The sequence below is a fragment of the Anabas testudineus genome, chromosome 7 (assembly GCF_900324465.2).
Source record: "Anabas testudineus chromosome 7, fAnaTes1.2, whole genome shotgun sequence".
NCBI classification, from domain to species: domain Eukaryota; kingdom Metazoa; phylum Chordata; class Actinopteri; order Anabantiformes; family Anabantidae; genus Anabas; species Anabas testudineus.
Genome location: NC_046616.1, coordinates 11,542,071 through 11,560,832, shown reverse-complemented (window position 1 = coordinate 11,560,832; position 18,762 = coordinate 11,542,071). Strand labels below are relative to the sequence as shown.

Below are 18,762 nucleotides of genomic sequence, written 5' to 3'. Positions count from 1 at the left end.
GTATTAGGGATTACATCAAGGCCTGAGCAGGAAGGAATTCCTGTCATCATGTGCTCAGTGAACAAAGACACAAGGAGACACGGACGCGGCCATTTGTCAACTGAAAGCAGGCCAGAAGGTGTTTGTTTGTAATCACTATTTGCGCATGTAAGATAGTGGCAGACTAGACATATTTAGTTTTAGTATCAGAAAGACATTTCTCTCTTATTTTTTTTTACATAAGATAAAGGTCAAAATACTCTAACCACCAATCAAGTGAGGATTTTCCAGTTATACAACCACAAAATGCGTCATAAAATACAGCAAAAGCAGACATGGAGGGCTACAAATAGCCTTACTGCAGATTTCAACAGTAAAGATACAACAACAGATAGAGGACATTCATCCAACTGTATGATTTCCAAGCATCCCTCCCGACACCTCTCTATCGCCTTCGTAACTCTCTCACTTCCCTCATTTGCTACTGACTGCAGATCGCTCTCTAGTATCCATGTTGTCCCGTCAGCAAAGCACAGTCCACAGGGACAGGACAGTATGGAATGGTCAGCCGGCCCAAAATAGCACTGCAGCGAGCAACAGCAAGTGATAGCGGGGGGATTTTAGTTGTTGTCCCTCAGGTTAATAAACACACACAGGGACACAGGACATTATATGGTGCTCATGTTAGACACACACGAATGGATGAGAGCTATATCAAACTGAGCTTTTTGTTGCAAAATCATGAGTCATGGCAAGTCTATTCTTAGTTCGGGGGTGTTTGTGTTTGAACAAGTTGTGTGCACTTAAAGTGATGCTGCACAAAAGGCTAAAAGACTCAAGAATCTGTTTGGGAGCAGGCTTCAGGTCACTTTGAGCAATGGAGCAGACACTCATCACAGTTATGTAAAGCTGAGGAGGGCAGGGACTGTGTCTTTAAAATTTTAAATTAAGAATTTATTTATTTATTTTATTTATTTTTATTAGAATGTATTTATCTGGTCAGATCAGGTTAATTCTATGAACAAATTGTTACTCAACCTTTATGTCTTACTTCTCTTACAGAACTTCTGGATGTTGGCATAGCACCACACTACCTCCGGGAGCTTTCAGTGTGAGGCCGTTGCCTTCCAACAACCACCACCACAATGCTGGGCAGGAAAAGTGTGAGCATCCACATTGCCAGACTCACAGGTGGAAGTGCACAGCAAACACCAGTCAGGATCCCTTTTGGCAGAGGGATGGACGGTCACTTGGATGCGGCTGCTGTGGGTGTTTCTCTGGCAGTGTCTTAGCTGGTTGTTGTGAGGAGTGAGAACGAAGCAATCAGCAAGTATACTGCCGCAGAAATTCTTCGCAATAAGAGGCCCTGGGATCACAGTCGTCAGTGGGAGAAAAACAACAGCAAGGAAAAACTCGAATAAGCATTGTAGCAGACCAGGATCCTGCTGCTACTGTAGTTTTTTAGTGGTGTGCTGACACCGTAGAAATTAACAAGCACTGAGGAGCCGATAAAGAATTAATAGACGATCAACTGAGAGCATGGTCTGTGTGTTTACTGCCTCTACAGTATTTACAATTGGATAAGCATCAAACTTCTACACTGTGTGTAATTCTTTAACAATCCTCTGCTGCCACCTTCTGACTGAAAACAACCTCCGAGTTTGCTTTCGTTCATCACTGCAGCAATCTGTAAAACCCTCACTGTGTTTCATCATTCAGACATCCATTCATTCTGTGACTATTTCACTATAACACCAGATTCCTTTTTGTCTACAAATATAGATTTGCTTTTTGACTTTCATAATGATTTCAGGTATGTCCTCTGGTTTCAAACATATTATAAAAGTGGCTATGGTCAAGTCTTAATTTATCAGTTGCATATTTATTATTTTCTTATGTCGTAAATTAGTAAATAAAAGTTACATAAAGACATATTTATTAATTTGCCTTGTTTGTTTTCACAGTACACATTCATTTGGCCATACCTGTGTTGTATAAACCACTTTGCACTGTGTAAAAGCACTTTGAGACTCTTGAAAAAATCATGTTGCTATGCAAACACAGTAAATCTAATGAGTGAAGATGAGCCAGATTGGCTGGGATGCCAGGTGCACACTAATTTAGGTTTTCATAGACACACAGCAAATGTTGACTCAGTTCCAGATTCAGGATTCTTCTTTAAAGGATCACAGAATCTCAAGTCTCATTATTTTTAACACTTAATGGAAAATTGTGTGTTTTCTAAAACTGATTGTTGATCAGGGGTAATTCTGATAATGAGAAATTCACATTAGCTTGCTGCAGACTGCAGGAAAAGGACCAACACACCACTGCATTGCTGCAAATACAAAAAAGGGTGGAAGTTTTTCTGGGCCGCAGCAATGCAGAAGCAGTAAAATCCTGCTCTCACAAGGTCACTGATTTATGGCTTTAGATCTATCTACTCAGTCACTGCCCCACCAAAGAATCAGCACCACATAAAAGCACAGTGCTATAAGGGAAAGCTGACATGTTGGATGGATAATGGGATGTGTTACTGTATGTGCCACTGTTTTTCAGCTGTTTAAGTCTTGATATCTCTGTATGTTTGGTTTACAGAGCCATTTAATTTATTTTGACATTGACACGATTTACTGAGCTAAAAGATCACTCTCTAATTCCATTCCTAAAATTTAAGCATTTCCCTTATATATAAAACTGTGAGATTTGCAGTACTGGTTGGACAAAACAAGCACAGACATTTAAATGAGGACTTTTTTGTGTGACAATTTTATGAAAAGAATAAAAACAAAAATTAATACTGAAAATATCTGTCATTTGAAATATTAATGATAATATTTTAGAGAACTTTAAAGTTGAAATTTTAAGATTCTAAACAAAGTAATTTTACATGTTACTGTCCTTATGCTTCAACTCTGTTTTCCAAATGCTTTGAGATATCATTTCTAATTTGTATTTTTACCAAGGACCATGTTCAAGTGATTTCTTTGATCATTTTACTATATTACATTAACTGAGTTTTTTATTAACTCTTTATATTCACTCTTATTCTACTGTAACTATTATATTCAGTAGTTTTTATTTTGTTAAGTTGTATTTTGTGAAAAAAAAGGACCCTCGCTTTAAAAGGAGCTCAATGAAGAGACTATATAGTTCTTACATTACTGATACTGCAAGCTGTAATCAGAACAGACCCAGGTGCCCAAGGGGTCGAAGGTGACCTGGTCTTTATCTGCTACAGACCTCCCCCTCCCTCCCAAACAAAACCAACACAAAACAACCAAAATAACACATTAGAAACTACAAAAAGATTTAAAGCGACAGACAGGAGATACAAAGATGTACAAGACACACCAATGATCCCCAACCACAGAGACAAACAGAACAAAAACAAAGACATGCAGTAATGTAAAGAGACATAAAAGGATCACATGGACAGACAAAGAGAAGTAAAGATTCAACATTCAAAAAACTGTTTGTTCAAAGTGGCTAAAAGAGTCTCTAAATATACAAAAAACACAAAACTATTTCAAAATAAACTAAAGACCAGGACAGAGAAGTAACTCAATGTTATCAAAGACAACAGACTGACACAAAGCGACCACAAACTGGCAGCTTATTTGTAAATCTCTTACAGTCTGTGGCTTTTGGTCATTTGGGTCTGTTTCAAGATTCAACAACTTTCTTAAGCGCAAAGGGAAACTGTTTTACCTTGTTACAGCTGCTGCTGGATGTAGTATTATACAGCCTGTCATTTCAAAATGAACTCCTGACAGGTGACATAGACAGCATAAAGTGTTACATACTGTTGTCATCTGATCCTTTATGACAAACTCTGTCTCTCTCTCTCACACACACACACACACACACACACACACACACTAGAGTACAGATCGTTAAAGCAAAAATAGAAACGCATGTGTCTACCCGTTACCAGCTGACTCTGACTTCTGCTTTGAGTTCCGGTTGGTGCGACGAGGAACGAAAACAGGAGGCGGGTAAGGAGGTGTTAAACCCCGGAGGAGAAGTTTTGTCTGGCTCAAAACAACCTTATTAAGTAACTCATACGGCGCAAGACTCGATCAATTGTTTACATGTGGCCTGGGTTTAAGAGACAGTCATGCGAAGAGGTTTTCTAAATGGACTAGTCGGCTTGCGGGAAGACTGTGTGACAACACTGCAGCTTTGATTAGAGACGGCTGAATCCATGCGGTGACAGCTCGTATCTAACTACACGAAACGATGGCGAGCGGAAACGAAACAGTCGTTTACTTGTCCGAACAGGTGGTCGTTTTGTTTTCGTGTGCGCTGTCGTTTCTGGGCTCTTCTCTGATCATCCTCACCTACATTATTTGGGCAGACTTGAGGACAACTCCGAGGAAACTGCTGGTCTACCTCTCGGTGTCCGACTGGCTGTCCGCCGTGTCCTACGCCTTCGGAGTTTGGAAAGTTTTTCACTCCGACTCCTTGGACTGCGTCATTCAAGGAGCGATATCCACTTTCGCTAACACCAGCTCCTTTTTCTGGACTGTGGCTATTGCTGTTTACCTGTACATTTTCATCGTGAGGTCCAGCCAAAGAGTGGCTGACAGCCTGGTGTTGGTTTTCCACCTTGTCAGGTAAGTACGAGGGCTGCACTCTAAAGCTAACTGTGGTGGCTAGGTTAAAGTTAGCTAATCACCTGGTCAGTTCTACGTTAGCTGTTTGCCTACATAAAGTTTACTGGATGTCGAACTTGTACCCTGAATAATTTGAGGATATTTACCTGGTCACGACTGCACGCTCCACTGTTACTGCGTATTTTTGCTGCCGTTTTGGATTAAAAAACAGTTCGCATTGCCACCTGCCTCCTTTAACTAGAAAACAATTTGGGAAGTTAGCTAGGTTAACTACGACGGCTATCGAAGTGCTAAGAGCTAGGCTGGGTTTCCATGGTAACAGTAGTGTTACTACCTGAGGGCCAGTGGTTTTCTACATAAAACGAGTTAAAGTTAATTTAATTATCTGGCTGATATTCAGGAGGTTTGTCAATGTATTTGTTCAGGGTCCACTGTAAGTAGTCTAATCAACATTATATGAGCTGGTTTCCATTCAAATCAAGTCTAATTGAAGACTGTAAAGTTAGCCACACTAGCTAAGAGTTGTGTTTCTGTAGTAGGCTAACACTGTGTGAGGGCATCCAAAATACTCCACTAAATACCGCTTCAGATTATTCAACACTGCCAAATTAAGGTTTTTCTAATCAGTTAGTAATTTATAAAATAGTTGTTTTTTCAACACTTTTAAACGCTGTTGATATGATGTGTTCGTAAACAGTTCAACACATGCTTATGTGAACAGCTAATGTTATGTCCAGGTGGCAGGTTTGCCTTATTTTGATGAGTTGGTCAACTGGTGTGATATGGAGGATATAACAGCATAAATAGCAATTTATTTATTATCGCCTCTGTCAAAACTAAGATTTTACTCTAGTCTGAGTTTACTAAATTATCTTATTTGTATAAACTATTCAGCTATTAAGCTGTTCAGTACACCAAGTTCAGAAATGTTATCAAAGTCTTTAGTTTCCCAGAAGAAAAGCGCGTCAAACAAGCTTGCACATTTTGTAAAATGTGTATATTGGAAAGTTTGATAAAACGTTTAGTAGGCCATTTGTTTTACTATACACTTCACTTTCAGTGTGTGCTGTGTTGTAGTGTGGTGCTGTATAATTGATCTATTCTTAGTGAAAAGAACATTTTCACCCCTGGGTATGCCTCAATGCAGAGTTTGTTGTTGTTATTCTGCTTTTAATTCTGTAAATTCCACTGAATTGAAGATCGCACAACAGAGGCATTGACTGAGGCTTGTATACATAAAAATCACATAGCTAGGACTGGAACAGAGTGATATTTATAATTACCACCCATGGATACTGGGGTTTAACACAAAAAGTAATACTTTAAGCGGAAACATAAAAAACATGGCTTCTTTAAAGTGCTGACATCATGTTGTGATTGTGACTAGAGCAACACCATCTCTGCTCCATGTTACACAAGATAATCTATCACATGGTGTCACGTGTCTGTGAAACATTTGTGGATGTTTCACCTCCCAGTCATTTACATACAAAGTCTGGAGATTTACACAGATGTTGTACCTGATAATTCATCATCAATGTTTAATAAAATCTCTATTTTATTAAGCTATTTTGAATTGTGACACAATGCCGTAATAGCTGACATCGCTAAACTTTAGATAATGAAATTATTATATCAAACCGACAGCAGGATAATTGTAAAATCCAGAGAGTCTAGATTTTCAACTATGAATATTATGAAAAAATTGCTCTGGAACAGACTTGATTATGAACATTTGTTTCTCTGTCTGGCTGTCAGACCTTTTGATTACAGAGATTGATTTCTTCTCATATTAACACAGAAATACGCTTTGGTTTCAAAGTTCTGAAGTTTTAATATAAATAAATATTACGCTATATATGTATATGACAAACAAATTTGTCAAATGGACTTATAGGATTGATATTTGAGTACTCCTGATCTCAACCCTCGGTTTTTGTATAGCTGGGGTGTTCCTCTGGTCATCACTGTTACAGCTGTGTCGCTAAACAAGATTGGCTACGATGCATCAGAGGTGTCAGTGGGCTGGTGCTGGGTCAGTATCCGAGCTCCGGACCGGTACTTGTGGATGTTGCTGACTGGAAAGATCTGGGAGTTCCTGGCTTATATCACCCTCCCTGTCCTTTATATTCTGATCAAGAGACACATCCACATAGCGGTGAGGACCACACTACGCTACTACCTGATAGTGTGTGTGTGTGTGTGTGTGTGTGTGTGTGTGTGTGTGTGTGTGTGTGTGTGTGTGTGTGTGTGTGTGTGTGTGTGAGAATATAATAAAAAAAATTACGTAATTTTCCATCTTAAGCCCACAAGTTTGCCTCAGATAGTTGCTGTGTTGTGAGGAAATTATTATTTTGCTATTATAAAATCTGGTCTCACTCCGGGTGCTCTCTCTAACACAGCACGTTGCCCTGTCTGAGTACCGTCCTATTCTGGCCAACAGACCTCCGTCTCATGCCTTTTCGTCCATGGCTGATGTGAAGCTAACACTCATTCCCATTATCTTCATAATCCTGCGCATTTGGAGCACAGTGCGCTTCATACTGCTGCTAGCTGACTCCCCAGTAAGACAGAACCCAGTGCTGGTTACAATGCACGTGAGTAGATAAAGTTTCTTTCAAATCATTGATAAAAGATTTTGATTTTGTATTGTTTACTTCTCTATATCAGTGTTTTCTTTGTTTATGAGTAATTTTGTGCATATGTCATCGCTCGTTTGTGCTGTTAAACCTGTGAGAGTATGACTGCATCCGGTCAAGCCTGTGAATCATTACATATAAATCATAAAAAGTTCCAGTTTTAGCTGATATTTTGTGAACATCTGACAAGAAGCATATGTATAAACTAATTCTCAAAGTACGCACTGTAGGTGAATCATTAGCTGAACACATAATGAGCCTTTTATCAGATGTATTAAGGTATTTTTGTGACATTTTCAGCCCAGTAATGGGCATTATAGTCAAATTATCTATTATTGCTACGCAGAACTTAAAGTCTTCTGTTATGATCCAACAGGGTATTGGCAACACCTTGCAGGGAGCAGCCAACTGCATTATGTTTGTATTGTTTACCAAGCCAATCCGTAATCGCCTCTGCACTGCGCTCTGCCATTGCTCCAAATGTCGAGCAGAGGTGCCGCTCTCGCACAATGTCCCGCACAGGCTGCTGGCAGGACAGGACAGCTCGACACACAGAGAAGAAGACAGCAACAGCCGCACCCAGGCCGACAGATGATTTTTGATTTGTTGGATCAGAAGAAAGGTTGACATGAAGGGAGCAGTGGATGGTGTCCACTACATTTAACCTCATTACAGCAAGTGCCTGCAGGAGGGGTTGCTGCTTGAATGTACACCAGCATTTGGTGGAGGAATAGGGCATATATTGCACATGTACATTCATTTTGTACTGTAGTTACCTGACATTACTGTTAATGAAATGTTCAAGTGCAGTTTCACTTTTGTTGTGTATATTCTTTGAAGGACATTTTAGCAGCTTTATTTATGGTGTAATATGTGAACTCACTCACATTTTAAGTTCATCACTGTGAAATTAATGTTCGCTTTGCATTTTGTTTCACTGAGTGTTAAGTACTGTATTTATGAGAAGGAAACAGCTATATTTTCGTACCTGATTGTGTTGAAGAATCTAAGTAAACTCTATAGCATTCTCACTTTGAAGGATAAACATACTGTTAAATTGTTTAAGCAGCTGTTACAGACTACAGATTGTTTCCTATGAAGAAATGTAATCAGTGTGAGTTCATGTGAGTATAATTTGATTCATAGCAAACTTAAAGTTATCAAAACATTTGTAGAAACTTCTCATTCCAGTCCTGTGTCATAATTCATAAAATATAATACATAAACATAAAACACTGTATTTTTCTTCAGCATATCTTTATGTGCGGTGATTGTTTTGCTACAGCTAAATATCTTCCTCAAGAGGGATTGTGTGAAGGAGTGTGTTGACACAACAAGAAGGCATACATACAGTACCAGATCAATAGTGAAACCTGGCAGGTTTCCACAAGTGTTTTGATGCTTATTTTATGTAAGTGAAAATCTGTTACCATCATAATCCACAGTAGTTGACTGGGTAAATTGTAGCTTTGATATATTTTTCAATGTGACTTTAATATTAAAATAATTTTCTAGGGTACATTTATTAGGACTTTGGGTGGGGTAAAAAGGTTTATGTGCAAGAAATATGCTTACATCTGATGATATCTTTAAAATATACTAAATAAAATGATGATATGGGAACAGTTTCTGCTTAGTTCATTTAAATACACACACACACACACACACACACACCAGAGTAACATTAAGATATAAAACATTGTGCTGTAAGGTATCAATTCCCTGATGGTCTTTTATTTCTCTAAACCTATAAATTTGTGCTTAACCTAGTTGTTGCAACATTTGTCAGGCAGTAGTTGCAAAAGCTTTTGTCACCAAAATTAACTCAACATCATAGCTGTCATTGTGGTCAGGAGGATGCATGAACTATCATCACATGGCATCCTTCCTCCTTGAAACCCAAACCCCTTCTCATGAGCCTCAACTTCTCCTTTGACCTCTGCTGTTGTTGGCCCCTGTTTTCTCAACTTAGCTACAGGCTAAACAAATACAAACTCAAGAGAGGATGAACCCACTGAACTCCACAGGGCTCATGGGACTGACCTACACCATAATGCCATCACAGTGCCACTTCCAGTAGCTGCTTCAGCTCTTTAAAAATCGTCTCAAGATCCAATGAGTTTTAATGAGCTGGTCCCTGAGCTGCATTCATATAAGATTCATTACTGTGGTTATTGTTGGACAAAGTGAGGGGGAGTGGATCCCACCACGGTGACAGTTAATTTCCTCTTATCCTCGTCCTGGTTATTGTTTGTTTGACTCTCTTAGGGGGCAAATGCTTAATTACTAATTCCTTTGTAGGTGTCAACATTGTAAGTGGATTTATGGGTTGTGTGTGCTCCCTGTTGCAGAGGAGAAGTGGATGAAATTGTTGGAATAATCACTTATATCAGGTCAAACAATCATTAGGCTGCAGCAGCACTGTGGGAGGGTTACTGAATTGGCGTAGGGGCTCAAGGACAGCTACAAAGCGATGCTAAGGCAATTGCGGAGACAAAATTACAGAAAAACAAAATGCAAACAAACAACACAGCATGACTTGATGAATCAAATTGAAAATTCCCAATCACATTATTGACATTTACTGAATTTCCCATGTACTGTTTTATTTCCATTTAAACATGGGGACACTGTGCTGTGTAGACTGAAAACATTAAAAGCTTATTGTTTCCTTCCTCGAGAAAAAGTCTTCCTTCAATCTAATTTCAGCCCCGTCCTAAAGTAATGGTGATCGGTAACCACAATAGAACAGCGGATACCATGTCTGAGAAAATAGAAGAAGCGAAATCTGTTTATGCTGATGACATCTAAAATTGCCAGTAAACAGCTTTTTTCATTCTGGATGGCAGAGGTCACACAGAGGACTGACACTGACACCCACTGCATTTCCTGCAGGAATGAATCCACTATGTCTGCTCTGGGATTCGGCTGACGTTGAAGTAACTGGAGCCGGAACACTTAAGTAAGGGGTTCTGTACTCCCCTCTGCTGGCCCTCTGCCCGATTAATTCATTAAGTTAAAGAGTAATGCAAGAATTTACTGTACCACAGGAGGTCACCATTCACCAGTCAAGTTAAGGGCCGTTTATGGCTGTCAGTGTTTCTAGGAGCCAATTCTCAAACTCGTTGTGCACCAAAGGGAATTGGCAACAATAGGTCAGAGTTACAAAGGGAAAAAGCATTTACTGTAGATTATAAGTGACAGAAAACATGAGAACAATTACAAGCCATAACAAAAGAAGTGGGCGGTCACACAGCATGTAGAGACGTACTCTGCACTCTGCACGTTAACTTCTTCCCATATCGACCCCTGTCCAATACTGAAATAAAACCACCAAGTGTTGTAGTTGATCTGTGTGCATAACATGATCATCATCAACAAATCTTTATGGCCGTCTCATCTTATCAGTCCAGTTTCTAGCCACACTTGTAGCATGTTCCTGACGATTGTTTTGCCTTTAGTAAGAAAAATGGACTGATGTCAGGTGGTTGATCTGAATGAAGCACTCTGTGTTTTACGTCAAATCAATCATATTAACATACAGAGCTGTAATTGTTCAAATATATATGGACCTAACTGTATGTATGCTCTATATATATTCTTTTAATGTTCCCCCTCAGGGTGGATTCTTTTCTCCAAGAATTTTTGCATTGTAACCATGAACATGCATGAGCACACATGCCAGCATTCTCACAACACGTGAATATGCTGGCATGAATGATCAAAGCCCCGCTGACAGTGGAGTGAAGTCACACTGAAACTGTACTTTGTACATGCACTTTACAGGTGACATGTCTTTCACAGCAACCAACACCATTTCCAGCTGTTTACTCAAAATCAAAGGAAAGTGTTTATCTGTTACGAACGAGACGACCACCATGTAAAGCAGCCACTCCACTAAATAGCTCTGGTTCATTTGTCTGCCAAATCTCTAAAAATGTAATAAAACACAGCCAGATAGAATCCAGCTCTATGTATTTAACTGGATTAAAGACAAATTTAGCAGTTTTAATATCTAAATTACCATTTTTTTCTAAAATGCAGTAAAAACTCAAATGTGTGTTTGATGTCTCAAAAAGAGTTTGGATGGATGTGTGTTTATGCTCATCAGCTTTCTTTTTAATTAAACTTTTGAATAATTTGCAAACCAGGGATACTTACTATTGCAGTTTTGAAAGTGAATTGTTTGCCAATTCTTGCTGGATCCAAAACTGCTGCTGTTTGTGGTCGCTGTTGCTGGATTGTTTGGTTAGTTTATGTTCACAAAATATAATGAAGTTGGTCAGAGAAAACACTGAATAAGGGTTTATGAACAAATCACATTTATTACATTTGAGAAAATGTCCTTTTGTGGAAATGGGGTTTGTAGTTAGGTTTACTGTTAATGCTGCAATACTTTAAAATATTAACATATCAGACTGCGTCAGGAACAGAAGGATAAAATCCGAGATTAATTTCCATTATTGCACATTTCCAATAGACCTCTCTCATCGAATGCTCACCAGCGTTGTCTCCACACATCTATGTTTGTCATGTTTTTGCAGTGAATCGTCACCAAAGCATATTAACACCCTGAGGTGACTCAGCTTCAGCATTAGTGATACAGGCATTGTCGCACCTGACTAAATGAAGGCAAAACAAACATAAAAGAGATTTACAGCTGTGATGTTTCTCCAGTAATCAGCGTGAGTTGAATTATCTTCAGTGTGAAAACAGATAAGTCTTGTGCAAGAGCTGAAGCAGCTGATTGTGATTTTAGCATTTTGTAATAAAATATCTCCTGGTGTCCAGTTTGCAATTGGACGGACAATAAAGATGCTTATCTGACTATATTATTTTCATGAGAATATAACGCCAGAGTTTATTGACAGTTGATGATCTCATAAATTGAACTGATTAATTTGAAATTGTGGTGCAATACAATTACTACATGTGAATGTTTAGCCCAGGGTGACATGATATCTCATTGTTAGTGCATTGTATCCAAAACTTCCCAAACCTGAGAGCCAAGTCAGCAACTTAAAAAAAAAAAAAAAAAAACTGAAGCCGAGCTGTAAACTGCTGCTACGGTCTCTGATCTCATGTCCAAAGGGCAGTCAGAATCCAGCGTTGCAGTAATAACTAAGGGAGCTGTTGTTATTATTGCTCAAAGTGACAAGTCCGAGCCATGGCAGAGAAAGAGGAATGGCTAAAGCCTGAGGAGAGGCGAGGGGTGAGTTAGACTCCAGGTGGGATTACCACCATGGCTTCATTTCTATTTTTGCTTTGTCTGTTCTGTAATGAGTGCAAATGATGAAATAATGACACGCTTGTATTATCAAAAGTTTTGTTTGTATTATCATATTGTGCACTCATGTTCCCCTGGCAGAGGCTAACTCCAGTCCTGGCACTGGCAACACTCATATCTGCATTTGGTTCTTCCTTCCAGTACGGATATAATGTGGCTGTGGTCAACTCTCCATCATCGGTAACCCAAATAACAATCACACTAAGGCAAGTCTTGATATGGTGGAGATGATACGACGATGCATTTCTATCAGTGTTGTCCTGTTTTTTTCAGTTCATGCAGCAGTTCTATAATACCACCTACCTGGAGCGAACTGGAAGACCGATAGAGGAGAACTTCCTGACTCTGCTCTGGTCTCTTTCGGTGTCCATGTATCCATTAGGCGGCTTCTTTGGCTCTCTGATGGTGGCTCCTCTGGTTAACAAGCTTGGGAGGTAGTACTACGTGTTTATGATATTCATCATTCATTATATTCTTGCTTTATTTGCCTTTAATGAGTTGACCACGTGACAGAAAGGGCACCCTCCTCTTCAACAACATCTTTTCTATCGTCCCCGCCGTGATGATGGGAGTCAGTGAGATTGCCAAATCTTATGAGATCATCATTGTGGCTAGGTTTATAGTTGGCATCTGTGCAGGTCAGACGCTGAATATTAAGTTATTCAAGTAGAAATGGATCGAGGAGAGGCAGAAGTTAATTTCATGCATGCATATTTCCTTGTCTGCAGGTCTGTCGTCCAATGTGGTGCCCATGTATCTGGGTGAACTGGCTCCCAAAAACTTGAGGGGAGCCCTTGGCATCGTACCACAGCTTTTCATCACTGTTGGCATCCTCAGTGCCCAAGTGCTGGGCATCAGAAACATACTGGGCAACAACACAGGCACTGACTAACACATTAGTTACACAGGCATTGTAGGTTAAGGATGTGATGTGATTTTAACCACTACTGTGGTTAAAATAAAAGTAAAATCTGTTCCTCTTGTATCCAGGTTGGACCCTCATGCTGGGTTTGACTGGCATTCCTGCCCTGCTAGAGCTCCTGCTGCTGCCCTTCTTCCCAGAGAGCCCCAGGTACATGCTTATCCAGAAGGGAGACAAGAACACAGCAAAGAAAGGTGAGAAAACAGGAAAACTACAAGAAAAGTAAAATAACACTAGTAATAGATGCTGTCATTTACAGTACTCTGTATGTTCTGTCACTCAAAGCGCTACAGCGTCTACGAGGCTGGGACGACGTGGATTCAGAGATGGCTGAGATGCATCTGGAGGATGAGTCAGAGAAGGCTGATGGTCGTCTGTCTGTTCTCTCTCTGCTGTCACAGCGCTCGCTTCGCTGGCAGCTGGTCTCCATTATAATCATGAACATGGGCCAGCAGTTGTCAGGAGTCAATGCGGTGAGGCGTGCCTGTCCCGTTGATTTTGTTGCCACATTAACAGATACCTCAGAAACAGATATAACATCAGATCATCACATATGTTACAAAGGCCAAAATAAACCAAACGTTCTGGGCTGTTCAGCTCTGACAACTCACACAGTGTTAAAAGGTTACTGTTAACTAAATGACCAGCAATGAACAGTTTTATCAGAATTTAAGAACAAGAAATCATGAAACATCCAGTTTAACAAAGCTGACAAGCAGTCCTCTAATTTAGTTATCTGAAACGTCATCTGTCTTCACAGCACCATCCACATGATCATCCAATGGAAATGAATTCCATAATTGCATATGATGTGATCGATAAGTGAAAAAAGGGGCCAGGTGGTCTGCACAGTATGAAAAGGTCAGACAGAGCAGTTCAGAGCCAGACGACATGACCTCAAATGAGTTGAAAATAGTATCACGGATAGGATATTTGCAGTGTTCTGCAGAATCAGATCGTTCATTAGTAAGGTTTAACAATGATGTGATATAAAACTAAATTTAACACTGTCAGTTTTGTGGAAGTCTATTATTAGTAGATGATTCATTCATTTTGATTAAGACGATTTGAATTAATAGAACATTTCAGTCATCTCAGAGTGTTTCATCTGATTTTGGGCTGTTAGCATTGAAGATTTCATCATATGGTTCACTTTACCAGCAACCACACCGGGGAAATTAATAAATGAAATAGTGAAATTAATTAGGTCAGTCCTAGCGTTATATACCTGGCTGTATCCCTGAATGGACAGATTGATTGACTCCAACACTGCACTTTAAATTAACCTATCAGATCTCTAATTGTTATTTTACATGAAACTCAATCCATCAGATTAACATTTGCACTGCTTTAAAGAAAAACTAACCACTTTCTAAGCCTTTCTTCCATCACGTGTCTCTGTTGTCCCACATTTGAATATTTCTAGACGCTGCCTCCATTAAATTACTTTCTCTCTTTCTCCTCAGATCTACTACTATGCAGATAATATATATGCCAGCGCAGGAGTCGAGGAGAATCACATCCAGTTTGTCACAGTGGGGACGGGAGCGGTGAATGTCTTCATGACCATTTCAGCTGTAGGTACCCTGTGAAGTGACATTTGAAAAGCTGTAAATGGGAAACATTTGAGGGACAGAGGCTGTTGTTTGGTGACAGGAGACATTCATTCATTCAGAGAAATTTGTTTTACCAGGTCTTCATCGTGGAGGCCTCAGGGCGACGGCTGCTCCTCCTCTGTGGTTTTGGGATCTGCTGTGGAGCCTGTGTGCTCCTGACTGTCGCTCTCAACTTCCAGGTACCGTGTGAATGATTCGTGGTACTCACATCCTCAACTTGTTCCTCTGCTTCCCTCTAGTGTGCAAATAATCATCTGCAGAGTCTCAGTCTCAAGGTCATGAGATCTTTTTGTGGAAACTGACAGATATTTACTATGTGTTTAGCTTTATATAATAGACTGTTGAATCCCAAATAAGACGGGAATATCCTGTAGATATTTTCTGAAAGCTGAGGTGAAGGGGGATGATTTGCTATGACAGGCATGATGCAATACCCAATACAGAGCTCCACTTCTTCTAAAGTGACGTTTACGTCGCATGGGCTGAATGGTAGAATTGGGAAGGGTCTCATATTAACAACATCAAAACGATTGTACAATTACACAGTTGGTGACTTGAGGAATAAATTACTGTTTACTGACGATATAACATTGTTTTTGTTCAAATTTGAGTTTTATCACAATCAGATGTGTTTTTTGGCTGAGATGGGGTTTCATTTTCAGGCCCTTTCACATATTTACGTGTAAAGAGATCTCCAGTATAACTAATAATGAATGCTCCAGGTATGCTAAATTGAGAAGCAGATGGAGGAAACAGGAGCAGGTGTGTGTGAAAATCAGGTGATGATGACAGACTGACAGATTAGTAAAATATCTGCAGCAATGTTAGGAATAAATTATTGCCATGAAAAAACTCTGTCCTTTAGAGGTGAAAGTCAGCACTTTAATCTTGTGGTCACTGTCACTGTTTTTTCAGTAACAAGGAGTTCAAAACCAAAACACACTGTCTAATTGCTGGGCTCATGAGAACTTTGAGACTCGTTCCTGACTATAATACGAGACACACTGACCATTAGACAGAACACCAGTGGTGCCCTCCTGGAACCCTGTAATCTCCCCTGGACTCTCAACACTTTTAGCAGCAGTAAAGGCACAAATCAACCGAAACAGAACAGACACATTAATCATCCACTGAGTGAAACCTATTACATAAACTCCCACACAGTGCTGTCGCTGAGGAGATTTTTACATATTTATTCTTGTTTGAAAGCACCAACCAGTCAATAAACAGCAGCGTGTTTGTATTTATAGGAAAGTGTGACATGGATGCCCTACATCAGCATCGCCTGTGTCATCATCTACGTCATAGGACATGCTATAGGACCCAGTAAGTCTGACCCTATGGTGGTTATTTACACACACACACTGATTACAACAGGGTGCTCCATTAGCTGAAGTGTTGTTTAGATGTGACCAGACATGTAATAATATGTGTTGTAAATCTCCACTCGGCTATTTGAGACATGAGCCCTCTCACAGTGACCCTGTGGAATGATGAAGCGTCTCTGATGTCTTTAGTTGTTGTTGACCACACTGTGTGTCCTGCAGGTCCCATTCCTTCACTGATGACCACTGAGATGTTCAGGCAGTCGGCCAGGTCCTCTGCCTTCATGGTCGCAGGTTCCGTCCACTGGCTCTCCAACTTCACCGTCGGCCTCGTCTTCCCCTTTCTAGAGGTCTGTTACACAAGTGAAAAGATCTTAGAAAGGAAAAGTTCAGTATTTCAAAATGTAATTAGTCACAGATGTTTTGAGGATAAACAACAGTGGACTTCACTGAATTATTTCATGTTCTTAGTGTAATATGGTGCAGGATAGTTGCTGGATGCTTTTGTGCCTAAGGCGAGACCTCATCTGGCCTAACTGAGGGGTCAAAGTTTGACTTGAGTCAGCATCAAGTCTGTTAGTGTGTACACTAGTGTCTGTTGTAAATGATCCTCATTTAACCAAATGATAAAATGATAGAGAATATAACCTGTTTTTCAATTCACTGTATAATCTCAAACTAACAGCAGCTCAGTAGAAGTGTGTTCACCTGCTAAACAACCACTTACGCACTTGGTTGACTACGCTGTTATATAACTGAAACTGAGAGATGTTTTAATGAAGCACAGTGGGGCTTATTTGAATCTGGCACATTTCCCATACTGTCTGGGACTGTGTGGGTTATGCTAACGATTCACTTGCCAGTTCCATTTTAAAGGTGCAAGGAAATCGAGACTTGGGGGGAACTTGCACAAGCCTCCCACATCAACTCAGTTTTTACTTTGTCACACTTGTCTGAGTCCGACACAGAAAGTAGCCACCTGGAACAGCCATTATACCAAATCACAGGGATCACATCTACGTCTGGGGCTACTTGCACAGCTGACTTAATCGGCACATGCTGCTTTGTTATGTTTCATGTGTGAGGCATTCTCATTGGCTGCCTCAAAGTATACTGTATTTACTGAATCCTGTTTTCCCTGAACCTCTAGAGTACAACTGAGGTGGTAAGTGCACAGCTATGACCTATAGAGTCACAATAGCATGTTTGTGAAATATAAAATAGACCTGAAACATCTCTCCAATCTGGCAACACGTGCAGTTGAAGCTTGAAACAAATACATTTTCTTTTGTCTCTATACAAGGCTGAATGAATAGATTTCTAACTCTTGACAGGCAGTTTCCAAAATGTCCTAACTATCCTTCTGACTCCAACTCAGGACAATATTGGCTGGGGAATGCAAAACAAGACGTGTTTTATCAACTGTAGATGTTTAAATGGGGGAAGGAGAGTCCATGTGGGGGAGGACGGGAACAGATTGGTCAACAACCAATCCATGTCTCAAAACCAAACTGGAAATAATCTTCTTAGCCTTAAAGATTTAAGAATCTTCTCTGTCCACATTTGTTTTCTTCAAGCAGAAGCATCACCAGTCCTTGTTTACTGGGAGCAGTTGTGTCACTGCGTCTTTTCTAATGGACTTGGTGTAAACATAAACATCATTTTGTCTTTTGTTTACAGCCTCGCTCCAGTTTTCATCATCAAAACTAATTGTATTTGACTAACAGAAACCAAAAACAGAGCATTCCAATAAAACTAGCATGTAAATCACTGCTAACCTGATCCATGGCTGCTGTTTATGTCTGGCCAACTGTTTCTGACAAACATATTTACAACGTTTCATCTCGAGGACACAGTGATCATATTTCCTCTCCCCCCTTTCTTCCTCCAGAGAGGCTTGGGCCCCTACAGCTTTATCCTTTTTGCTATCATCTGTCTTGTCACGCTGGTCTACATCTGGTTGGTGGTCCCCGAGACCAAGAACAAGACCTTCCTGGAGATCAGCCAGATGTTTGCCAAGAGGAACAAAGTAGAGATCAAACTGGCTGATGTGGATCTGCCACCTAAAGAGAGCAAAGAAAGGCCGGAGGATGCAGGGAAGGTCGCGGCCTTGTGAAGAAAAACGAGAGCATTCAGAGGAGAGGAAGTCCTCTCTCTGGGTGGGATTGTAATGGGCTGGAAATGTTTTAATACAGCCTGTGTTTTCTATTTTACGTCAAATGTTTATACAATCTTTTATCTATCGTTTGCTTGTGCCTGCTGTTAAAAGTCAAAGATGTTTTATTTCAATGCAGGCTAAAACCCTTTAAACTATTGCACTACATACAGGTTTGTAAAAGTGTTAACGTGTGATTGAGTCATTAAACAAACCAACA

The 18,762-nt window shown here is 40.0% G+C and overlaps 2 protein-coding genes across 2 annotated transcripts; both read left to right on the top strand.

Annotated features, from left to right (window-relative positions):
• Positions 1-3,901: 3,901 nt before the first annotated feature.
• gpr157 (G protein-coupled receptor 157) lies at positions 3,902-8,860 on the top strand. Its single transcript, XM_026367464.1, has 4 exons — positions 3,902-4,598; positions 6,543-6,756; positions 7,001-7,195; positions 7,614-8,860. The coding sequence occupies exons 1-4, from the start codon at positions 4,222-4,224 to the stop codon at positions 7,830-7,832; spliced, it is 1,005 nt and encodes a 334-aa protein (XP_026223249.1). The 5' UTR covers positions 3,902-4,221; the 3' UTR covers positions 7,833-8,860.
• Positions 8,861-8,938: 78 nt separating this feature from the next.
• On the top strand, positions 8,939-18,760 carry LOC113167082 (solute carrier family 2, facilitated glucose transporter member 5). Its single transcript, XM_026367463.1, has 12 exons — positions 8,939-12,449; positions 12,606-12,704; positions 12,798-12,958; positions 13,038-13,162; positions 13,253-13,405; positions 13,515-13,640; positions 13,732-13,919; positions 14,913-15,023; positions 15,140-15,241; positions 16,313-16,388; positions 16,610-16,737; positions 18,279-18,760. The coding sequence occupies exons 1-12, from the start codon at positions 12,405-12,407 to the stop codon at positions 18,501-18,503; spliced, it is 1,539 nt and encodes a 512-aa protein (XP_026223248.1). The 5' UTR covers positions 8,939-12,404; the 3' UTR covers positions 18,504-18,760.
• The last annotated feature ends 2 nt before the right edge of the window (positions 18,761-18,762 follow it).